The 24208-nt window shown below is 42.1% G+C and overlaps 1 protein-coding gene and 1 long non-coding RNA gene across 4 annotated transcripts in view; both read right to left on the reverse strand.

Moving 5' to 3' along the window:
• LOC138945639 (uncharacterized) overlaps window positions 1-24208 on the reverse strand; it is a 137122-nt gene that overhangs the window by 58112 nt on the left and 54802 nt on the right. The gene's annotated exons all lie outside the window — the stretch shown is intronic.
• Window positions 1-24208, reverse strand: part of LOC138945633 (uncharacterized) — a 152020-nt gene that overhangs the window by 10154 nt on the left and 117658 nt on the right. For 2 of the 3 annotated variants that reach the window (XM_070317106.1, XM_070317105.1), the window contains 15 exons: window positions 23644-23718; window positions 21237-21311; window positions 20259-20396; window positions 18982-19166; window positions 17876-18072; window positions 15732-15938; window positions 15066-15284; window positions 14528-14730; window positions 12969-13268; window positions 11000-11245; window positions 10240-10398; window positions 8808-8943; window positions 7021-7207; window positions 5787-5908; window positions 5-219 (listed from right to left, as the gene is read on the reverse strand). In XM_070317106.1, the coding sequence (XP_070173207.1) occupies window positions 5-219; window positions 5787-5908; window positions 7021-7207; window positions 8808-8943; window positions 10240-10398; window positions 11000-11245; window positions 12969-13268; window positions 14528-14730; window positions 15066-15284; window positions 15732-15938; window positions 17876-18072; window positions 18982-19166; window positions 20259-20396; window positions 21237-21311; window positions 23644-23718 (2664 nt within the window). The remainder of the gene's footprint in view (window positions 1-4; window positions 220-5786; window positions 5909-7020; window positions 7208-8807; window positions 8944-10239; window positions 10399-10999; window positions 11246-12968; window positions 13269-14527; window positions 14731-15065; window positions 15285-15731; window positions 15939-17875; window positions 18073-18981; window positions 19167-20258; window positions 20397-21236; window positions 21312-23643; window positions 23719-24208) is intronic. The other variant, XM_070317107.1, reaches the window with a different exon arrangement.

Raw genomic sequence — 24208 nt, forward strand, 5'->3', positions numbered from 1 at the left:
TCACCAACAGTGAGTTTGCTGAGGTCATTCTGGAGGTGGGTCCACTCCATGAAGGGCTTGGAGTTGACGTTCTTGATGTGTTTGCGTGTGGTGGTGACTACTCCGTGCAGAAACCTGGCTCCTGCCAGCCACGTGTTGTTGGCAATGCTCTGATGGGCCTGCTCGATGTTGTGGTTCAGCTCCAGCAACAGAATGCGCACTACCCTGTTATACTTATCCCTGAAATCAACAAGAAAAGCAAATGCTTGTACGAGTCGCCTTCGTCCCATTGTCCCATTGTCCCTTCGTCCCATCGTCCCATCGTCCCATTGTCCCTTCGTCCCATCGTCCCATTGTCCCTTCGTCCCATTGTCCCTTCGTCCCATATTGTCCCTTCGTCCCATTGTCCCATTGTCCCTTCGTCCCATTGTCCCTTCGTCCCATATTGTCCCATCGTCCCTTCGTCCCATTGTCCCTTCGTCCCATCGTCCCATATTGTCCCTTCGTCCCATATTGTCCCATCGTCCCATCGTCCCTTCGTCCCATCGTCCCTTCGTCCCATTGTCCCATTGTCCCATTGTCCCTTCGTCCCATCGTCCCATCGTCCCATTGTCCCTTCGTCCCATTGTCCCTTCGTCCCATTGTCCCATTGTCCCTTCGTCCCATTGTCCCTTCGTCCCATTGTCCCTTCGTCCCATTGTCCCTTCGTCCCATTGTCCCTTCGTCCCATATTGTCCCTTCGTCCCATTGTCCCTTCGTCCCATCGTCCACTTGTCTCTTCGTCCCATTGTCCCTTCGTCCCATTGTCCCTTCGTCCCATTGTCCACTTGTCCCTTCGTCCCATTGTCCCTTCGTCCCATTGTCCCTTCGTCCCATTGTCCCATTGTCCCTTCGTCCCATTGTCCCTTCGTCCCATTGTCCCTTCGTCCCATTGTCCCTTTGTCCCTTCGTCCCATTGTCCACTTGTCCCTTCGTCCCATCGTCCCATCGTCCCATTGTCCCTTCGTCCCATTGTCCCATCGTCCCATTGTCCCTTCGTCCCATTGTCCCTTCGTCCCATATTGTCCCTTCGTCCCATTGTCCCTTCGTCCCATTGTCCCTTCGTCCCATTGTCCCATTGTCCCTTCGTCCCATTGTCCCATCGTCCCTTCGTCCCATCATCCCTTCGTCCCATTGTCCCATCGTCCACTTGTCCCTTCGTCCCATCGTCCCTTCGTCCCATTGTTCCTTCGTCCCTTCGTCCCATTGTCCACTTGTCCCTTCGTCCCATCGTCCCATTGTCCCATCGTCCCATTGTCCCTTCGTCCCATTGTCCCATCGTCCCATTGTCCCATCGTCCCTTCGTCCCATTGTCCCATTACAGTGTAACCCTCTTTTAAGACCAGGCGACAAAAGACTTCCTCCCTTCTTACCCCCTTCCCTCAACCACCCTACGTGATAGATGACTCGATCGATCCCTCCCTTTAAAAAAAAACTACCCCCGATAAGACCTTGTTTTCTCAGATTTTCTGTTGATAACCTCTGTAAATTTACCCCCATTTTAAGACTCGACCCCGCCTTTTTAAGACCTGATTTTCTCAGATTTTCTGTTGATAACCTCTGTAAATTTACCCCCATTTTAAGACTCGACCCCGCCTTTTTAAGACCTGATTTTCTCAGATTTTCTGTTGATAACCTCTGTAAATTTACCCCCATTTTAAGACTCGACCCCGCCTTTTTAAGACCTGATTTTCTCAGATTTGTGTATGTCTTTAAATGAGGATTCCACTCTATATATAACAAATTAGTGGTGCCTATTCCAGAGCTGATGATGCTTTTATCTAATCTATAAAGCTGGTTTCAGTGTGTGTGTGTGTGTGTGTGTGTGTGTGTGTGTGTGTGTGTGTGTGTGTGTGTGTGTACCCCCGTTTCCACAGGTTTGGTTGCCTAAATCACCATAAGGCACGTTTCATGATATTGAGGATTGCAGTTTCCCTCTCACACACAATATTCCAAAATAATAAATAGTCAAACAGGGGCCAAAAAACAGTTTGCACCAAGAGTTCAACTTTTTATCTATCCAAAACAGTAAAAAAAATTATATGAACATTCGTATTTCCAAGATGATTGGCGTTCCAAGACGCTATATCCTAAAACCCCCAAAACATGCTTTTACAACTTCAGTGCATAATAACTGCCCAAAGGTGCTGTTTAAAGCAACCTTTGATAATAATTTTTAACATACTCCTTGAACACATTAATAAAAACGGTTAACTTGCAAATAAAGGGACAGTATTGATCAGAACAATGGTAAGATAAAGGACGCTACTTATATTTTGTACATTTTTTATCTTTATCGTTTCCTGTAGACCTCAGAAGTTCTAACCAGCTTAAGAAATCATTCTAAAATCGAAAAACAAACATCTATACAGTTTGTACGCAAAGTAGATTGATATTTGACACAGTCACACAGACATACGTGGGCTATGGGGCAACCCTACCCCCTAAATTTGAAAACGGGGTCAATTTCTTAACTGCATGCATTCAGCAAAACAATCCCTAAAAATTTATTTTTTTCACAAATGAACTTATGACTTTAGAAAAGCATTCAAAAATGCATATATACAACGCTTTTTCTTTGGTCCCAATTCAAGGGGGTGTGCTATTCTCAGGTAACACTGTGAACGCTCAAATGAGACTTGGTCACATGTCAAAATAGTAATCCCCCCTGTTGTTCATGGTTCGTTGGTGGGATTTTTTTTTATCTGAGCCATTGGCAAGCATGAAATGTCATCAACATTAGGAAAGACATAGTATCTCCCATTGTCTTTTGCGCGCAAACACTTCACACAGATCTCCTCTCGATCTGGCCCATCGGGGAAATGGGTTGACTTGGGGATGATCACCGCCCTGTATCTCTCCACCTTTCCATCCATGCTGACAAAGTCAGCGGTCACAAAGTCCCCAACTTGAATGTCTCACTGTGGGACAAAGAACCTGGTTTTCACGACTGGCACCACGCGGCATCCAGTGGCGTGTTGTGGGTAGACGTCCATTGATTTTGATAATAATTTTTATATTTTTAATTTTCAGACCTTGTTTTTAATCCGAATATAACATATTTATATGTTTTTGGAATCAGAAAATGATGAAGAATAAGATGAACGTACATTTAGATCGTTTTATAAAAAAATAATTTTAATTACAATTTTCAGATTTTTAATGACCAAAGTCATAAACTAATATTTACACCACCAAGCTGAAATGCAATACCGAAGTCCGGCCTTTGTCGAAGATTGCTTGGCCAAAATTTCAATCAATTTGATTGAAAAATGAGGGTGTGACAGTGCCGCCTCAACTTTTAAAAAAAAGCCGGATATGACGTCATGAAAGACATTTATCGAAAAACTGAAAAAAACGTCCGGGGATATCATACCCAGTAACTCTCATGTCAAATTTCATAAAGATCGGTCCAGTAGTTTACTCTCAATCGCTCTACACACACACACGCACACACACACACACTCACACACACACACACACAGACACACATACACCACGACCCTCGTCTCGATTCCCCCTCTATGTTAAACATTTAGTCAAAACTTGACTAAATGTAAAAAGAAAAAAAAATTCAAAAAAATGGGATAGCGGCGAAACGGGATTGCGCCAAAATGGGATGCGGTAGTAAAATGACGCTTGGCTTGTTAAATGTCGCCAAAATGGGACGGCGGCAAAACGGGATTGCACGTAAATGGGATATTGCGCGAATTATAAACGAAGGAGTAGGCCCTAAGTTTCTCGTACGAGATGTTTACTGGGAGTAAATATTTGGGGAGTAAAAATTTAGTTCCTTGTGAGTTCTTTTTTCGTACAAGATTTTTACTGGAAGTTTACTCCGTCCGAGTCAATTTTTCGTGGAGTAAAAATTTTGTGTTACACCGGTTCATGACCGTTGTGGTAACGAGCGCACATTGTTGTCTCTATATATTGTGTTCCTACGAATCGAAAGTACGATCGCCAAGCCAGTCTGTCATTGAAGGCAACGTTCGATATTTCCGTCTGTCAGCGTTGCCAACGTTCGACAGATTTTACTACTGTTACTCACAAACTTTCAATTTACACAATGAAATGCCAATAACATGTACACACAAGAATGGGAGACGAAGGGAAAACCTACTAGCGATTGAAATTATGCAAACGAACTCACAAATCCCTCACTTTCCGAATGCAAACGCTGCAAATCCGTATGCGTGCGTCGCTGTGCCGAACGTTGGGTTGACGAACGTTGCTGACAGACGCAACAAAACTTGATCAAAAGGCACTAAAAACGATTAAATGTTTTACTCACTGGGTATCGCATTCCTCTTTTTCTTCCTGCAGACGATATGAAGCGGTTGAAACGTCGTTTCCGATTAAAGGCTCGGTTATTTCCGTTAAAAACGAAGTTTGCCGAACGTGTGATTCAGTCTACAGACACCGGTCGGATCACAACAAAAATGTTCATTCTTTGCGATTTTGTGATACTGTTGATGATACACCTGCTTTCCAGTGAAGAACATCAATAAAATGATGTTCACAAGCAAGAATAACAGACAAAAGCACGCGATGTGTAAAATTAGGCTTTGCTTTGCAAACAAAGCACGTGTTTTTTTTACTGACAGACACTTTCGGTGGTGATTGAAAATTTTTCCAGAAACGGTTTTATGCTCCCATTTGATATTGTTTCCCTATTTTCTCTAGTCAGAGACTAACCTTGTGTATTAATTGAATTAATAACCCCATTATCATAAGTTTTGTGTGTTATTTTTGTGTCTGTTGAATCACACTTTGAGATGGGGTCATGTGACAGAAGGAAATGGTGTCTGTCAGGATTCACACGTTCGCTTCGAAAAACGCGCTCAAATAATTGCTCAAACACAAACATTTTAGCTTTTATTTATTTTTTTGTATTGCAAATACCATACTTACTCATGCCAAGCAGAAAAAATGATGAAAATCAACACAGTAAGCAAGTAATTTGAAGGCAAAGTTTACACACATCAAAGAGTCTGATTACCGTGAAACCTGCCATAAGGCAACCATCCACACGTGGATGGCAACCTAAACTCTGGATGACAACCTAATTGTGTGGATGGTCGCTTCATTTAACACCGTTAAATTGACTTTTTTGACGGAAAGAATGTCATAACAATGTTCAAAATGACATTCTTTCCGTCCTCTATAGGCGACGAAATAGGTCAAATTTTGTGCATTTTTTAGTGCAAAATTCTTCGATGCCGGAGCGAGTACTGCACCCAGTGCTGTTGTAGTGCAAGTGCACTAGAAAGGCACTACACCCAGTGCCGCCTCTTAGGTAACCATCCACACTTTAGGTATGTGTGTGTGTGTGTGTGTGTGTGTGTGTGTGTGTGTGTGTGTGTACCCATGTTTCCACAGGTTTGGTTGCCTAAATCACCATAAGGCAACCATCCACACGTGGATGGCAACCTAAACTCTGGATGGCAACCTAATTGTGTGGATGGTCGCTTCATTTAACACCGTTAAATTGACTTTTTTGACGGAAAGAATGTCATAACAATGTTCAAAATGACATTCTTTCCGTCCTCTATAGGCGACGAAATAGGTCAAATTTTGTGCATTTTTTAGTGCAAAATTCTTCGATGCCGGAGCGAGTACTGCACCCAGTGCTGTTGTAGTGCAAGTGCACTAGAAAGGCACTACACCCAGTGCCGCCTCTTAGGTAACCATCCACACTTTAGGTAGGTGTGTTTCGTAAAGAACGGGTACAGCTATCAGTTCTATATGATTCAAAATGCTGTGGAGACCTGAAGGAGAGGAGGTTCTGGGCGAGCTGCTGCATGGAGCGGTGGCGGTGTTCCTCCAGCAGCAACTCCAGTTTGTGTTTGTGGAACATGTCCTCCGTCTCCCTCGTCACCCGACTGTGCACCTGTACATTACACAATGCACACGATCAAGGCATGCTTCAATGTACAGTGGAACCTCCCGTAATGACCCCTCCTAAAAACGACCCCCTCCGTTTGCCGACCGATTTTCTTGGCAAAGATGCCTTTTACACTGTAACTGACATGTGAATTGTTTGTACAGTCGAACCTGTCTATGCTGACCACGCAAGGAGCCGACCAAGAGTTGCCCTTAAAGAGAGGTAGTAGTTATGGAAGGGTGGGAGATTTTTTACAGGACACATTTCGTCGGGGATTCTTTTGGCTGCATGGTCGTTTTGAGCACGTTGTTGTTATCGAAACGGTCGTTAGGGCAGGTTCGACTGTACTTAATTAAAATACACGGCAATCAAAAGGCAGATCTCACTTGGGCTAATCAAACACTTTATGCTTGTCTCAGAGCTAACTTTGGTGAGTCAAATAAAGTTATAACTTTCATTTTAATGTTCACGTTTGTGTGCCAGTTATGCATGGAACCAATCATTGCACTGATTGAGAAATTAGTACGGTCAATGGGGCGGGGATATAGCTCAGTTGGTAGCGCGCTGGATTTGTATTCAGTTGGCCGCTGTCAGCGTGAGTTCGATCCCAGGTTCGGCGGAAATTTATTTCCGAGTCAACTTTGTGTGCAGACTCTCTTCTACTCCCCCCCCCCCCCCCCCCGTGTACACTACATTGGGTGTGCATGTTAAAGATCCCACGATTGACAAAAGGGTCTTTCCTGGCAAAATTGCTTAGGCACAGTTAATAATTGTATACCTATACCCGTGTGACTTGGAATAATAGGCCGTGAAAGGTGAATATGCGCCGAAATGGCTGCAATTACTGGCCGTATAAAATTTCATCTCACACGGCATCACTGCACAGCGCCTAGAACTGTACCCACGGAATATGCGCGATATAAGCCTCATTGATTCATTGATTGATTGAGTACTTTGAAAGCACAAAACGGATATCACTTCTATGATTAATTGCTGTCTGCAAAACCTAAAATAAAACAGAACTACTCCGAAAGGCTTTTGACAAATCTGTCTTGCTACACGTTCAACCAGCTGCAGAAAAGTCCACCTTAATTCCCCACCAGAAACACAAATCTCACCTTCTTCATGTCCGCAACGATGACGCTCATGTCCTTCTGGCAGACGCCGCGGACAGAGTCCATGTGCTTGTTCTGCCTGGTCATCTCCTTGTCCAGAAACATCTGCATGGCGGTGAGCTCCAGCTGGTGAGAGGCCGACGTGGCCGCCGCTTGCTGCTGGTGCTGCTGGATGAAGGCTACGCGGGGACTGAAAGACAAAGTAACAAAAGTAGAGAAAAAGTCCATGAATGGACGAAAGGTTATTTGTGTGTGCAAATGAGGCCAGAGCGCACTCAAAGCTTCTGGGATTAGTACTATAGTCATACTAGTTTTTTTTAACCTGACGTAAAATAATTTGTTGGGGAAGGGCTCCTATATGGACCACTTTTTGTTTCATGCTGATAACTAGCTTGTTTTCTTGCGAAGAAGTTTCATTTTGTGTTTGGTAGTCCTTCTCTCTAAGGTTAACCGTTAGGCCTAATTCGAGTGAAATAGCTTTGATAGACATTCAGCAAAAATTAAATACAGAAAAAATCACAAAGGGTTTATATTAGGAGCCTGGGCGCCTAATATGGACCAGTGAAGCGGCCTTCACGAATCACTGTAAAAAGCCCCTTATTTTTCAAAATAACATGATACAACTTGGTGTACAAGTCAGCCTAATTAAAATATGCTCTAGATTTATCTGTTTCGGGTTTATAAGAGCATTATTTGAAGCACACCAGGAAACTAAAGAAGCTAATCAAAAACAGAGTGAAAATAAGTGAAATTGTAATTCAATCGAGTTTGCGTTTTAATGAAACAGATCCTGTGATTGGTCAGAATGCCCCAACTCATTAAAAATCACCGGTCACTAATTGTCGATGGTCACTCGCTAAAAAATCCATTAACAACCTGCTGGCGAGGCGTATTGATACAGCCTCAACTAGTCTCGGTTAGCTTTGAGGGTCATTTTACAAGTAGAAAATATGAAGGCCAACGAAACACCGAGACCATAAGGTATGCGAAGTTATGACGTCAAATACGTGACGTAAGTTGATGCATGAATTCTTCCGGACGACGTCAGTCAATTCCAAAGATCGCTTTTGTGATGAAAAAAAGTTGTTTTAGAGTTTGCTGTCCAGAAACCCGTCAAAAAAGAAGGGAAAATGTGTGTGAAAGAAAACAAAACAGGAGCAGAGTGATACGATAGGAATACAGAGACATATTTCTTGGGACTTGACCCTTGCAGGTAGGTGGACTGAAAGTAGTGTGTGAACAGAACAGAACCAATTCTGTCTGTTTACAACCGCATGAAAGCAGGAAAGAGATCGTCGTCAGATTAAATTACAATAACATTAACATGCTTCCATTTGAAACTTCTCGGTCTTCATCGTGGATTGACGCCCTCCCAAAGTCTAATTGAAGCCCGACGGAGCGAAGCGACGGAGGGCTTCAATTATAGCTTTTGTCGGGCGTCAGTCCCCGATGAAGACCTCAAGATTTCTGTTTCTGTTTTGACATGTGCAAGTTATCCAGAAAGGGTGAATATAGCGAATAAAACTGTTTTGAGCGCTCTAGCGCCGTTAGTTTGGCAGAACAGAAGGTGGTCCATATTAGGAGCCGGTCCATAATTATTAGGAGCCCTTCCCCTACTATGTGCTTGGACGGGGAAAAAATGCGCTCAAACCGAAAGGGCAGACTTGTCCGACTATAAGCCTGCTCTTTAAAAGTCACCACTTCCAACATTCTGGTGAGTACCAACAGTTCAGCATTAGAGGACTTCGTGGTGCTTGAGCTTTCAGAGTCTGAAAAAGTAGAATGAATACCTGTTGACAGCGATGATAACAAGGAAGAAGACGGAAGCAGTGGCGACGATGCTGTAGACAAACTGGAAGACCACATACACGACCATGATGAAGGCATGGTGACATCGCAGTATTGGAGGCTCTGGTGCTGGAACACCTGGAAAATACAGATAAAAGGTAAAGTAAATCAGACTGCAGTCGGGCGGGGATGTAGCTCAGTCGGTACCGCGCTGGATTTGTATCCAGTTGGCCGCTGTCAGCGTGAGTTCGTCCCCACGTTCGGCGAGAGATTTATTTCTCAGAGTCAACTTTGTGTGCAGACTCTCCTCGGTGTCCGAACACCCCCGTGTGTACACGCAAGCACAAGACCAAGTGCGCACGGAAAAGATCCTGTAATCCATGTCAGAGTTCGGTGGGTTATAGAAACACGAAAATACCCAGCATGCCTCCCCTGAAATCGGCGTATGCTGCCTGAATGGCGGGGTAAAAACGGTCATACACGTAAAAATCCACTCGTGCTAAAAACATGAGTGAACGTGGGAGTCTAAGCCCATGAACGAACAAAAAAAGACAACCAAAAAAAAGACAAAGATTAAAGGAACAATAAAGAGAGGCAAAAAACCATCTCAGGAGCAAGTATAAGGATCGTTAACAAAAAGCATTTAATCCAAAGGATCGTTAACAAAAAGCATTTAATCCAAAGGATCGAAGCTAATAAGTAAGATGAACGAGCACAAACATATAAGATGGATTGATAGATATGAGTAGATGTGTCTGTCAGGGCCGGACGAGAGGGGGGCCGGGGGGGGCTTTGGGGGCTTTAGCCCCCCCCCCCCAGCCAAAAAAAAAGAGAGAGAGAGAGAGAGAGAGAGAGAGAGAGAGAGAGAGAGAGAGAGAGAGAGAGCTTGATAATAATAATATCACAAAAAGCTAATCTTTTCTTCATGCATCAATTCTAAATTAATATGTTACATTTCTGGTGGTGCTATTTCATTATTTAAATGACTTTTTTGTGCAAGAATAGGATAATTTTTCATGTATAAATGTTAAAATTTCTTCAGCTTATGGGCATCGCCCCTCGACCCCACCGGGGGCCTTCTGCGGCCCCCGGACCCCCGCTTCAACATTTTAGCCCACCCCCCTAAAAACGTACTGGTCCGGCCCTGTAGACTGTGAATAGGTAGGTAGGTGCACGGTAGGTAGTAGGTAAAGAGGTAGACCAAAGAACATACAGATAGACAGGTAAGCAGGCAGAAAGACAGACAGATCGACAGACATTGCAAATACAATCTGACTCGATTGAAACATAAAGTGCCATGCACAATACATCATGTTGTTAAGGAAGCTAATTCATTTTATCAAAAAAACATTTAAAGATTTGTTGTTCCCGCATCATGGGTTGATAATTGCTAATTGAATATGAGTCCATCACTATATAATTTATGCAGCATACCTGGCTGAACGATGTGACCAATCACAAGCAGGCAGAGAAACAGCACGACGGCTCCACCCACTGATACCATATAAGGAATGGAGAAAATGAAGCCTTCTGGTAGAGCCACTTCATTCTTGACTTCCTTTTGTCGGATTGGTGCTGGTGGATGCATGGTGGCTGTCAATATCAAAACGAAGGAAGTCGTGTTAGATCAACCAACTGGACGGGTGCATGTGTTATGATCCAGGCCATGTTCTACATCATATATCCACCAAATAGAGACGAACATTTTACAAAGTGCAAAGATGAATAAGACAGCACATGGCTAAAGAGGGCATATATTTCATAAGAAAGTGACCATTCAGCATCAAAAGGCATTCAAAAGTTAAGGGTTTCACAAATGTGCCTTTTACATACACAAAAGTCAAGTCAAAATCGGCTAAAACGTTAACAGTTCTTAACTGAGGGTTCGAGTTGTACTTGTAGTTTTTGTTATAATACAATAATACTGAACTTTAGGGCTTTATGTAGTTCTGTGCTATGTTTAAGTATGTAAACCACAAACAAATTTCTCATATGTGAGATAATAAAGTTTTCTTTGTCGGCAGATGAGAGTCGGCAAAGAGTCGTCACAAAGCCAAGTTCTCACCGATTTTGACTCGACAATTTCCGAGCGACAATGATCCTTTGAAAGTCGGCCATGTGAGCAGCATTTTACTTTAGTTAGCACGAGAGTACAAATAAACAAACCACGCATTTAACCTCATACAACACTCACCAACAGTGGCCAGTTTTCTCTCCTCCTCCCCAACGACGTCTCTCTTGGCGGGTCTGTGTAGACGAAGGTGATGCACCTGATTGACGTCCGCCACACTGGCCACCACCTGTCGGTCCAGACCGGGGGAGTCTCCAGACGGCAGGTAAAAATGCAGGTGAAAATTGCGAGGGCACATGACAGCCGCGTCACTTGTAAAGAGGGGTGTGCTTCGATACGCTGGGTCCGAGAGAACGATCCTCAGGTATCCTGGAACATTAGAAAGAAATAATGTCAACAATAACTCTTTGAAAAAGCATTACATTACAGGAGATAATAACTCCACAACTGGAGATTTTCCTATTTACCGATGAAACCCTGACAATATCATGAATTCCATTTGCTACTGGTACAAGTAATTGTATACCGGTTGGTTGTTCATCTAACAGTCTTTTCCCCTTAAAAATATTGGGATTACAGTGTTGTAGACTTGTTTGATTGGTTGGATGCTGCTAGTTATCATGGCAATCATGTTCATCAAATAAACCTGCACTTCGGGTTCTTTCACTTATTTTCTTGTTTGGACAAGCATCAATTCCAAAACGAACTAGCATGCGGCCATCCTTAAATTCCACCAGATGCACCAGAGAAATTCAATCGACCAGCAAACCAACCAACAAACCAACAAACAAACCCACCAACCACTCTCTTAGCATACCTACCAACCAGTTATGAATATACCTTCCTGTGTAAAAGATCGGGTAAACAGCCACGGACTTGTCCTGATTTTTATATGGGACAAAATTAAAAGCATTCTCTCTCTTGGATGCATACAAAAAATCAAAAGCCCAGTTGCCTTGTCCGTAGATTGAGAATTTGTTTGGAATTGATATTTCAGATTGACATATCGTGTTAGTTAATATCATCTTTGCAAAAGGTTCAAAGTCCTCAAAAATGCAGCCAGGCTGTAGGCTTTTAGAATCTGTCAAAATGGAAAGATATGCTCTTGTCCCAGGCTGTAGGCTTTTAGAATCTGTCAAAATGGAAAGATATGCTCTTGTCCCAGGCTGTAGGCTTTTAGAATCTGTCAAAATGGAAAGATATGCTCTTGTCCCAGGCTGTAGGCTTTTAGAATCTGTCAAAATGGAAAGATATGCTCTTGTCCCAGGCTGTAGGCTTTTAGAATCTGTCAAAATGGAAAGATATGCTCTTGTCCCAGGCTGTAGGCTTTTAGAATCTGTCAAAATAGAAAGATATGCTCTTGTCCCAGGCTGTAGGCTTTTAGAATCTGTCAAAATGGAAAGATATGCTCTTGTCCCAGGCTGTAGGCTTTTAGAATCTGTCAAAATGGAAAGATATGCTCTTGTCCCAGGCTGTAGGCTTTTAGAATCTGTCAAAATGGAAAGATATGCTCTTGTCCCAGGCTGTAGGCTTTTAGAATCTGTCAAAATGGAAAGATATGCTCTTGTCCCAGGCTGTAGGCTTTTAGAATCTGTCAAAATGGAAAGATATGCTCTTGTCCCAGGCAAAAGCTTGGACGGATCTTTCGTGGTTAGTTTATAGCTATGGAAGGAAGGTGCTTTTAATTAATCAATCAATCAATCAATCAATGAGGCTTATATCGCGCATATTCCGTGGGTACAGTTCTAGGCGCTCTGCAGTGATGCCGTGTGAGATGAAATTTTATACGGCCAGTAGATTGCAGCCATGTCGGCGCATATTTATTCCAAGTCACACGGGTATGGTAGACAATTATTAACTGTGCCTAAGCAATTTTGCCAGGAAAGACCCTTTTGTCAATCGTGGGATCTTTAACGTGCACACCCAATGTAGTATACACGGGGGGTGGTTCGGACACCGAAGAGAGTCTGCACACAAAGTTGACTCTGTGAAATAAATTTCCGCCGAACCTGGGATCGAATTCGCGCTGACAGCGGCCAACTGAATACAAATCCAGCGCGCTACCAACTGAGCTATATCCCCAGTCACTCACCTGGACACTTCTCAACTCTGCCCGTCACCTCCACGATCCAATGAGTGTCATTCTGCGCCATTTTCCCCGTCAAAGACCCAGGCGTCAGCGTAGCGCTGGGGAAAATTCCGTTCAGAAACGACCGTTTGTCGGCTGTAATTCTGACCGTTGGAGGTTGGCGTAGATGGGTGATGATGAAGGGGGTGGATGAGTTGTGAAGGGCCACTGCAATCAGGTCATGGTTGGGGTTGTACGGCTTCTGGTGCTCGCTGGCCACGAGAGACTCTTTGAGGATGTCGTTCTCACACTTCTGAGGGTCTGCTAAAGAAAAGGACTACGTTATTTAGGAACAAGAAGAGCAAACGCTCGATCGAGTCACTTTCGCAGTTCTGAATATTATATGAGGCATCAGATGGACAGGAAGAAATTGCTATTCACAACACAATGAGTCACGTTCACATAAAATTTGAGCCCGGTCACTTTTATAGTTTCCGAGAAAAGCCCAACGTTAAGTTGTGTGTTGCCGAACAGAAAAGGCTAGTTATCTCCCTTGTTTTTCTGATAACGTTCGTAAAAGGCTACAGATGTAAATACTTTGATGTAAAGAATAATCCTACAAAGTTTCAATCACATCCGATGAACTTTGTCAAAGATATAAAATGTCTAATTTTTCCTTTGACGCTGACCTGTGACCTTGAAAAAGGTCAAAGGTCAACGAAACCATCGTTAAAGTGTAGAGGTCATTGGAGGTCACGACTAAACAAAATATGAGCCCGATCGCTTTGATAGTTTCCGAGAAAAGTCCAACGTTAAGGTGGTGTCTACGGACGGCCGGCCGGCCGGACGGCCGGCCGGACAGACTAACACTGACCGATTACATAGAGTCACTTTTTCTCAAGTGACTCAAAAAACAAAGAGACAGTCGCTGATACCCGTACTGATAACATATAAGGTTTCTCTCTCCAAAATAAAATTCTGCCCAGATAGACACTAGTGTTATAAAATTCGAGAACAAAACTAAAGAAAGGTTAGTTTATTAAACGTTTAATAATTGACAACACGGATTCCTTCCTTGGGATTTTTATTGCAGGCTTTTTTTTTCTTTTTTGGATTCTCATCATCTCTCACCCAAAGTCAACTCTCTTAAAGCCTTGGAAATGAACAAGGCGTACCAGTTAACGCTCTATATGGCTGGGCATGAAACATATATTTTCCCGACTCATTCCTTCTCACAAGTAATCATCAGAGCCATTTAGACTAAGGGAAACTTTCAGACTAAAACTGAAGAAATTATCTGATCTTCTGCTTTAGGCTACTTGAGACAACCAAATGGTTTTTTCTTGCACAGCAAAGCCAGCGAGTTATCACGGGACAATCACTGTAGTCTAGCTTGGTGAGACTTACTGCATTTTACTTGGGAACAATCTCTAATAAACATTTCATTTTTATTTTCCTTATACGGTAAGCGTTCCAATATTTTAATTTTCAAGCCTCGACCTCAAAACAAAGACAGTGTCTCAGGATTCCCAACGTGAGTTAAAACTTAGAACATGGCTGGTATGATCTCTGCATATACTCACCAGCCTTGTTGAGGCTAACGCCAGACGGCTTCAGGGGGTGGATGCGGACAGACTCTCCACTGACCACCGTGGTCTCAACTCTTGACCCTTTCCTTATATAGCTGCCCACGTGGAAGTCGCTGTGCTCGGAATGGGCACGGCCCTCCAGAAAGTCAGGTATCTTGCCCAGGTGTGAGTCGATCAAAATGTTGAGCAATTTGTCTCTGGAGAAAAATAAAGAGAAATGCATGGTGGCGAGTGCGTACAGAGCAAGTTTATCAAAAGTTTGAGAAGTTTGTCTCTGGAAAGTGACTAAAAACTTAAATGTTTTTGACCATGCACAAGGTTGTGCTTTGACTTAAACTCTTACGCTGATAAAAGAATGTTGCACCCTTTAAGCACTTTTACAATTAGCTTGAAATATTGTCAGCAAAATTCCATAATGAAGAAAAAGATTGCCTGATACTTCCGAAAACTGCAGAAACTTCAAAGCCATTGCGGAAAATGTGCCAAAGAAAATGTATCCTAGCAAAATATCCCTGATAATTTCGTAATTTACCTGTGTAGCATTCGGCCATGTTTCTCCCATTCTTGACCCCCGTCGACTTTGATGGTGGCTTGATGAACTGGTTTCTTCCGCCCGCTGCTTTTGACCGTGTAGGTCATCTCCAGGAGGCGTTGCTTAGCAACAGGCTTAATGTGGCAGAAGAACTTGCTGCTCTGGTCGCTGTTCCAGGCCGGGAAGATGGAGAACTCCACCAGGTTTCCATGGTGACATCTGGTAACCATGGCGATTTTTGATCATGTGATGGCTTTTTTTGGTTATCGGTTATCTGGTTAAAGCACACCATCTTTACACTATGCTAGGCACATATCTTACTTTCAGAAGCAGAGAGAGAGATAGAGAGGAGAAAAGAATGGGAGAGAGAAAATTAAAAGTGAGAGAGAGAGAGATAATTAAACCAACATTGCCTTGGTCACCTTTGGGGAAGAAGACGAATGAGATTGTGCTACTGGCACTACTGGTCAGCCATCTGACTAATGCTAAACAGCTGTTCACAAAATCACACTTCCCAAAACAGAGGTATATAACTGTAAACAAGAACAGTTAAAGTGACATCTAATGAAAAAGGTGACTGTGTTGAAGGTTTGGCAACACAGCTGTACTTAGACTATCAAATTAATTAGATTTATTTTAGTCAACCCTTCTTGTTTTTTAACTTACTTCAGAGGTCGACATCGTTTGCGATGGTAGTTGTGACAGTCTTCGGTGCAGTTGCTGCGAGCGCAACAGTTGTAACACACCCGAAGGCGCGGGGACCAGCCGTTGTCGTTGTTGTCTCCGATGATGGAACAGTCGCTGCTGCCCCCCACCATGTTCTGCGCGCACTTGCGAGTACACTGCTCACATTTCTCACTGTGTTTCTCACACCTGCGGGACAGAGTAATTTGAATCAAAAAACAAAAATGGTAGGTAATTGGAGAGGCAGAACAAGATGCAGCCCAAAATCCTGCAGAACTGCGGGAATCTCCAGCCCCTGAGCAGAGAGATTTGGACCAGGCCGACGACCCTCCACGAGAAGCTGCATAGACCTGTGGAGGCTCCACATAAGACCACCAGCTTCATATCGTCGGTGAAATCGCGGGACCTCGTAATTAAGTGACTCTTGGCGCCAAGTCACTTACGAGGTCCCACGATTTCAATGACGATATCCAGAGCTGGACTCCAAGTGTGAAGGCGATGGACAAGAAGAAGAATAAGGTAATTGGAACGTTTATTATTGACAAAACAAAACGTTACATGAACTAGTACGTCGTCCCACAGGTCTTTGAAGTAGACAGACAAACAAACACTTATGAAACAGATAATGAACGTATCTCAAGATCGTGTGGTTCGCTTGCAAAATGGCGGCGAGGTAATGATCAATGGCGGTGAGGTAATGATCAATGGCGGCGAGGTAATGATCAATGGCGGCGAGGTAATGATCAATGGCGGCGAGGTAATGATCAATGGCGGCGAGGTAATGATCAATGGCGGTGAGGTAATGATCAATGGCGGCGAGGTAATGATCAATGGCGGTGAGGTAATGATCAATGGCGGCGAGGTAATGATCAATGGCGGCGAGGTAATGATCAATGGCAGTCTATCTGTTTTGGGATTTTGATATTTGAGTATTTTGATATTTGAGTATTTTGATATTTGAGTATTTTGATATTTGAGTATTTTGATATTTGAGTATTTTGATATAGTATTTTGATATTTGAGTATTTTGATATTTGAGTATTTTGAAGAAAAATACGGACGTGTAGGAAGATTATATTCAAGTGAAGTTTGGTAAATTTTTATTAAAACTCCAAAAACTGTTCGTGAGGGGGCCCGTGGAGGGTAAATGGGGTGATCGAGGGGCGGGTGGATCTGGGAGGGTGTTTGATACGTTATATGTTTCTGCGATTGCAATCAGTTTAAGATGCGCAAGAACTTAATATCAATGCCAGTAAAACAGGCCACATCATCGACATTAAGAAAAAAAGCCTACATCAAAAAAAGTAGATTTTTGGACCATTTTAATAACGGACACCACAAAACAATCACTTGTACTTCGTTCTATTGGCTGTAGAAATGGACAGACGTACAGACCAATGATAAAAGAAAGTGAGAGGATAAAAATGACAGGAACTATAGCAACGCCTAAGATAAGACTTCACTTTCCTCTCATTTTCTCATTATCATTTGTCTGTTCGTCCGTTTTAAACGACCAATAGTCTGAAATATTAGTTTGTTTGTTTGCTTAACGCCCAGCCGACCACGAAGGGCCATATCAGGGCGGTGCTGCTTTGACATATAACGTGCGCCACACACAAGACAGAAGTCGCAGCACAGGCTTCATGTCTCACCCAGTCACATTATTCTGACACCGGACCAACCAGTCCTAGCACTAACCCCATAATGCCAGACGCCAGGCGGAGCAGCCACTAGATTGCCAATTTTAAAGTCTTAGGTATGACCCGGCCGGGGTTTGAACCCACGACCTCCCGATCACGGGGCGGACGCCTTACCACTAGGCCACCGTGCCGGTGTGAAATACTAGTGATTGTGTTTGAAGTGCCAATTATTGAGATGTTTAATAAATTAATCATACTTGTATTATGATTTGAAGACATCAGTGCTGTTGTGGGTTCTGTGTGGGGAATGTATGCGGGCGTGCGTGAGCGTGTGTGTGACTGAGATTGCAAGCGATGTTTGGAAGGGCGTGTATGGATTGATTGATTGTACTCTGGCCAAAACATGTCCCTAGTGTACTGCACATGGTTGAAATAAAGTCTTATGTCTTATGTCTTAAGAGCACTTAAGCACAATGCCAGTCTCACCTCTTGGTTCTCTCCGCCCAGTGTGTGGAGGTCTGGAAGGTGTCAGCAGGGATCTCAAACAGCTTGGTGAGCGAGCCAGGCTCCCGGCACAGGTAGGAATTGTCCTTCTGCAGAACCTCGTCAGGAAATGTCCCATGGTTTGTGTACGTGTGACAAGGCTTGATGTCTCCGTGCTCGTCCAGTTGATAGGTCACACCCTGCACAGGAAAGACGGTGTGGAACAGTTATATCAGTGAACCGGCGTTTTCTACATCGATATGATCAAAATATGGGAAGACAAGCTAAAACAAAAAAATATAAACAACAACAAGAACAACAGAAAAAACGGCCACCATAATCGGTCAAACTAAAGGCCTATTCGTGTTGGAATAACTGTCATATATCATTCAAAACTTTAAAACTGACTGGATGATGGCGATTAATTTTTCAGTATTTATTTTAACCCGTAATGTCCGCTTATTATAATCATCAATTTGAACTCTCGTTAAAAAAAAGATTGACATAAAATGTGACAAAGAAAGAAATACGTCACCTGATGATCTACTCACATCTTATTGTTCAGGTCATACACCCACCCTGACACAAACATTGAATCAGTTTAAAAGACATATGCTGGTACTCTTAAAAGGAAGCTGGTACTCTTACCATGTTTGGTATCATGCATGCTCTTGGAGAGATCCTACAAAAACACCTTAACATCTCTTTCACCATATGTGACCCTCCACCACAGAATGAGTCGCATGTCACCTTTGCATGATTTTCATATTTTTACATTTTCCTAAAGAGTTTTTTTATGCTCTATCCAGTGGTAAAAACCGTTTTAGAAAAGATCGAAAACTGTTTGAGTTATAAGCATGTGACTAAGGTGACCCTCACACTGTTACCGGACACTCCGCGGACTTATATTAAGCCTAGCGCAGAACCGCGCGATGTGACATGCGACTCATTTCGTGGTGGAGGGTCACATATGTTTGGAGAGATCCTACAGAAACACCTTGACATCTCTTTCACCATATGTTTGGAGAGATCCTACAAACACACCTTGACATCTCTTTCACCATATGTTTGGAGAGATCCTACAAACACAAAATGTGCATCTCCCTTACCACATGTTTGGTGTAGTGCAGAATGTAGTGGCTGGGTACTGGGTGTGGACAGAAACGTTGCACTGAGAGAGTCTGGAGATTGGGCGGGGTGGAGGTGGTGATGTTGAGCCCTTTCAGGTCCAGCGGCTCAAACTGCTGAGCGGCCTCCATGTCCTGAATGCTGATTTCCACCTGCATCCCTGTACCTGTGGGAATGAAATACAGAAGTTGCTCCGTTTTAGAACCTCTAGTGATGTCGACAGACGTACATATACGTTTTGGAATGAAATATATAAGTTGCACCGTTTTAGTGCCTCTATTGATGTCACTCATCCATGTACCTGTGGGAATGAAATACAGAAGTTCTTCCATTTTCGGACCTCTATTGATGTGAAAGCTACATTAATCCCCGTACATGTGGAAATGAAATACGTAAGTTGCTCCGTGTTAGCACTTGTGTTGATGTACGTCTGCCCGTGGGAATGAAAAACAGACGTTGCTCCGTTGTATGACCTCTATTTATGTCTGCCCGTGGGAATGAAAGACAGAAGTTGCTCCATCTTGGGACCTCTGTTGATGTTTTAGGACAAAGACAAGACTAAATTATTTATTAACGAGGGTAATGGTACATGTATAAGCAAACAGGTGCTTTTTTACATCCAGCCCTTGCCCATGGGAGGGACTAATCTACTGAGAGAGAGAGGGACAAGAACAAGAACAAATCTGTAATTGTCTATAAGGGCACAGCCCCTTACAATAGTGGTTAAAATAACAGCAATAGTATCTGCACAGTTATGAATTATAGTCACGCATAAAATTCAACAAATACATTAAGACCCTGATGAGAGAGGGAGAGAGAAAGAGAGAGGGAGAGAGAAAGAGAGAGAGAGAGACAGAGACAGAGAGAAAGAGACAGAGACAGAGAGAAAGAGACAGAGAGAGAGAAAGAGAGAGACAAAGAGAGAGACAAAGAGAGAGACAAAGAGAGAGACAAAGAGAGAGACAAAGAGAGAGAGAGAGAGAGAGCGAGAGAGAGAGCGAGAGAGAGAGAGAGAGAAGAGAGAGAGAGAGAGAGAGAGAGAGAGAGAGAGAGAGAGAAAGAGGGAACTCGAACTCGAACTCTTTATTACCGAGGGATGATAGCATTAGGTCCATATGGTCCTTTCTTACAGCTAGTCCCTACTATAATACACACATGAGAGAGAGAGAGAGAGTCAATATATAGTCAGGATAACCTAATTCATGCACGAAGAATAGTAGAATCTTATTCATTTTTTTTTTAAATTTCAGGAACTCACCTCTTGTCAGTGAGTACCGAGTGTAACCCACTGACAGGCGAGGCAGATGCTCAATGATGACCTCTGAGTCCTTCACCTTTCGATCTTCTTCAAGGATGACGTTGTCGGAGGCATTAACATCAGGGAGAAAAGTTGCGTCTGTAAGAAACAAGAATCTAAATCAATGACCGCTCACAATGTTTTGGAAACCCCAAAAGCCAGGAGATGATGCCTCTCATAAACACCTGTCCCTAAAAGACCATTTCATTTTCATTTTCATTACTTTATTGTCCCATCGCTGGGAAATTCGGGTCGCTTCCTCCCAGTGGAAAGCTAGCAGCAACGGAGTCGCGCTACCCAGGTGTCTGCGTGTTTATACAGGTGTATTCATCCACATGCACTAACGGCAGAATGACCAAGGTCTTTTACGTGCCATTGTAGTGACACGGGGGTGGGACATGGCTTCCGTCTCTGGGTCTACACATAAAGTTTGCCCGTGTCCGTCCCGGACCATTTGGTCGATGTCCTTTGAATGTTTTGTTTTGTCTTTGAATGTTTTGTTTTGTCAAAAATAAAACGTTCCATTAGCTAACTATTCTTGATTTTGATTCGCTCACTATTTGATAGCGTCAATCAATGAAATTACAGCGTAGATAACAAAAAGTACATAGTCATAGATACAACATATATGAAAAAACTGTCAGACGTTTAAGTAACCGGTACGACTGACTGGTTGATGATTTCTTTTTGGTATTTGAACAAAAACCAGTAAAAATACCAAAATATTCTGGTTAACGCGATCACTTCTGAAATTGTATGCTTTATTCATTGGAAGTTAATGACTAATGAACTTTAACATTGGCAGACGAAGACCAAAATGTTTATGTGCCCTAGCAAATCCAGTCAGATTTATTCGCTTGTGCAGTGTTTATTTAATAAACTAAAATAAAGTGCAGTAAACTGAAGTAAACTGAAGTAAAGAAAATGATAAAATCTCACTTTTGCACTGCCGGTCATGGTAATTTGAACATGTTCTGTACTCATACTGTCCTCCAAGACAAGATGGCTGACACACTGGAAACAAAATAAGTCCGTAAAAATTCTTCATTCAAGTTCAAGCAAACACATCACAAAAACTTGAATGGGGACACACAAAAAATTGCATCATATGGATATCCAATAAACTAAACAGGAGCTGTGAGAGAAAACCCTCAAATACAAACACTACCCGTAACGCACCTTACATTTGGCATTACTCGCACATTTTAAAGTAAATAAGAATAAAAATAACACGAAGAAACACTTATATTTAAAGCGATTTTTCTATCTGTGTTTTTTTTTATCACTGAAACAACAGTTTCTAAGGAAATATGTGACAACAAAAGTTTAAAGTTAAAATATGCAACATCATTCATTGAAAATAGTACCACTGCTGCGCTTGTTTAAAATGCATCCAATACTGTGTATTAAGAGATTATAAAAAGTGATGAAGCAGTTCACATCATACACAACATCGAAAGCAAATCATATGAAATAACTTTTTCAGCAAAAAAGAAGCCATTTAAGTAAGCAAGTGACCTAGCTATGCCAAGTGACCTAGCTATGTCAAACTATATGACTTCAAAACGCCAACAAAACATATTGAAGGAGAGGGGAAATAAAAACATTACACAGAGGTAAAAATTCGAAACAGGTAGATAGCTGACGCTCAAAAATAAAGAATCCCCAAACAAAAAAGTTTAGTTTATGGAAAAATTAATCATAGACAAAACGGAACAGTCACGTGCACGGTGACCTAAATGGTCTGTAGTGTATTTAGACATACATATATTATTCAGCCACATTGTAATTACTCTTTTGAGATAATAAAGTAGTATCGTACGTTGTGTATTGTACAGCAATGTATTGTATTGTTACACCCCCGGTATAGGGGTGTGTATAGGATTCGGTCGATGTGTTTGTTTGTTTGTTTGTGTGTTTGTGTGTTTGTGTTCGCATATAGATCTCAAGAATGAACGGACCGATCGTCACCAAACTTGGTGAACAGGTTCTATACATTCCTGAGAAGGTCCTTACAAAAATTGGGACCAGTCAAACACACGGTTAGGGAGTTATTGGTGGATTAATATTCTACAAGGACTTATAGAGGGACATATTAATGGTCAAAGGGAAATAACTTTCTCAGTTGGTGGCAGTGAGAATGGTAAGGACGGGGGTGTTTTTCCTACCTCGGAGGAATTTCTTGTTTGTATTGTATTGCATTGCATTGCATTGCATTGCACTGTATTGTATTGTATTGTATTGTATTGTATTGCATTGTATTGCATTGCATTGCATTGCATTGCATTGTATTGTGTATTGTAAACATTTATCATTCAACGACTTCTCAGCTAAGTTTTGTGTATTTGTATGCTTGTCCACTACAAAGACCATAGGTCAACGTACTCGTGAATGTTACCTTTTGTCAGAGATTAAACGTTCAAGCCAACCATTTTGTGTTTAAATCTTTTTTTTATTACACAACCCAGTTTGAAGGTAAGGAAAACAAATGAGGCTTCGACATTTTTGTACAGACAGTATCTAAAGGTAGAAGTAGGGTATCCTAGCTGCACACATACAAAACCCCACAAAATCAAGAAAAAAGTTAGGAATAATTCAAAAGGATCAGTATTACTGTTTTGTTTCTGAGGGAGAGTAAAAAAGAGTATGTACAAAATAGATAACAATCAAGTATAACAAAACAAAATTGTAACTAATGATGGGAAAAGAATGAGTAACTTAATTTTGGTTTTATGATGGAAGGTTGAAATAGAGTATCCTCAAAAAAAATAGGATATCCTTAAACCAAAAAGAAAACAAAAACGTAAGCCTCCAAGCCAACCCCACCAAAAGTAGAAAGTTACGTGGGGACAAAGAGTAGTACTTTTGTCTTTGTGATGGAAGGCAGAAAAAGAATGTCATACAAAAACAGACAAAAATAAGTAATAAAAGGGAAACGATTGGAAACGTTTGTGTTTATGATGGAAGGTACAAATTAGAATATCCTTAAAAAAGACAAAAATGGGTATCATACAAAAAAAGACAAAAATGGGTATCATACAAAAAAAGACAAAAATGGGTATCATACAAAAGCAGACACAATAAGTAATAAAAGGGAAACGATTGGTAACGTTTGTGTTTATGATGGAATAAGGTACAAATTAGAGTATTCTTCACAAAATACAAAAATCAAGTATAAACAAAATACGTTAGAAATGAAGGGTAAGAGGGTTAGTAGTTTTTTGGTTTATGATGGCAGGTACAAATTAGCATATACTTAAAAAAGACAAAAATTCAGTATGAGAAAAAATTAGTGAGTAATGATGGGTAAAAGGGTTAGTAGTTTTTGTGTTTATGATGGATTTACCTCTACACACGGCATTGGCGTCACCAGTGCACTGAGTAGCCATATAGTAGCCATTGTGGCAGACTTTAGTACACTCTGCAACAGATACAAGTCTGGTCAACTTCTACCCACACTTTTTCATCTTCACTCGATCTCTAATACCGCTACTCAGGAAATGCAAAGGCTCGGGAGAGTATGCCAAGAAAGGCGGTGGTATGGGTGGGTATATCTTCCTTCGTATCTTACGCATCATGTCAACCACCACAGATTTGCCCAGGTTTGTACACAGGAAAAGAACACCCTTCAACTTAAACACATACCAAAATTCAACGGCCTGGCTTTTTTCCGTGCAAGGTTGGACTTTTTTTCTGAATTAATTTTGTCAAGGTTTGTTATTGAGGAAAAGAACATTCTTCAACTTAAACACATACCAACATTCAAAGCCCTGGCTACTTTCCATGCATGGTTGGATTTTTTTCTGAATTAATGTCGTAATTGACACCAGTGTCAACATGTCAATTTATTTCAGAAAAATGCTACTCTGCACAGAGAGCGGTCAGGCTGCTTAGTTTTGGTAATTGTTCAA

Source organism: Littorina saxatilis, linkage group LG13 (assembly GCF_037325665.1).
Source record: "Littorina saxatilis isolate snail1 linkage group LG13, US_GU_Lsax_2.0, whole genome shotgun sequence".
NCBI lineage: Eukaryota > Metazoa > Mollusca > Gastropoda > Littorinimorpha > Littorinidae > Littorina > Littorina saxatilis.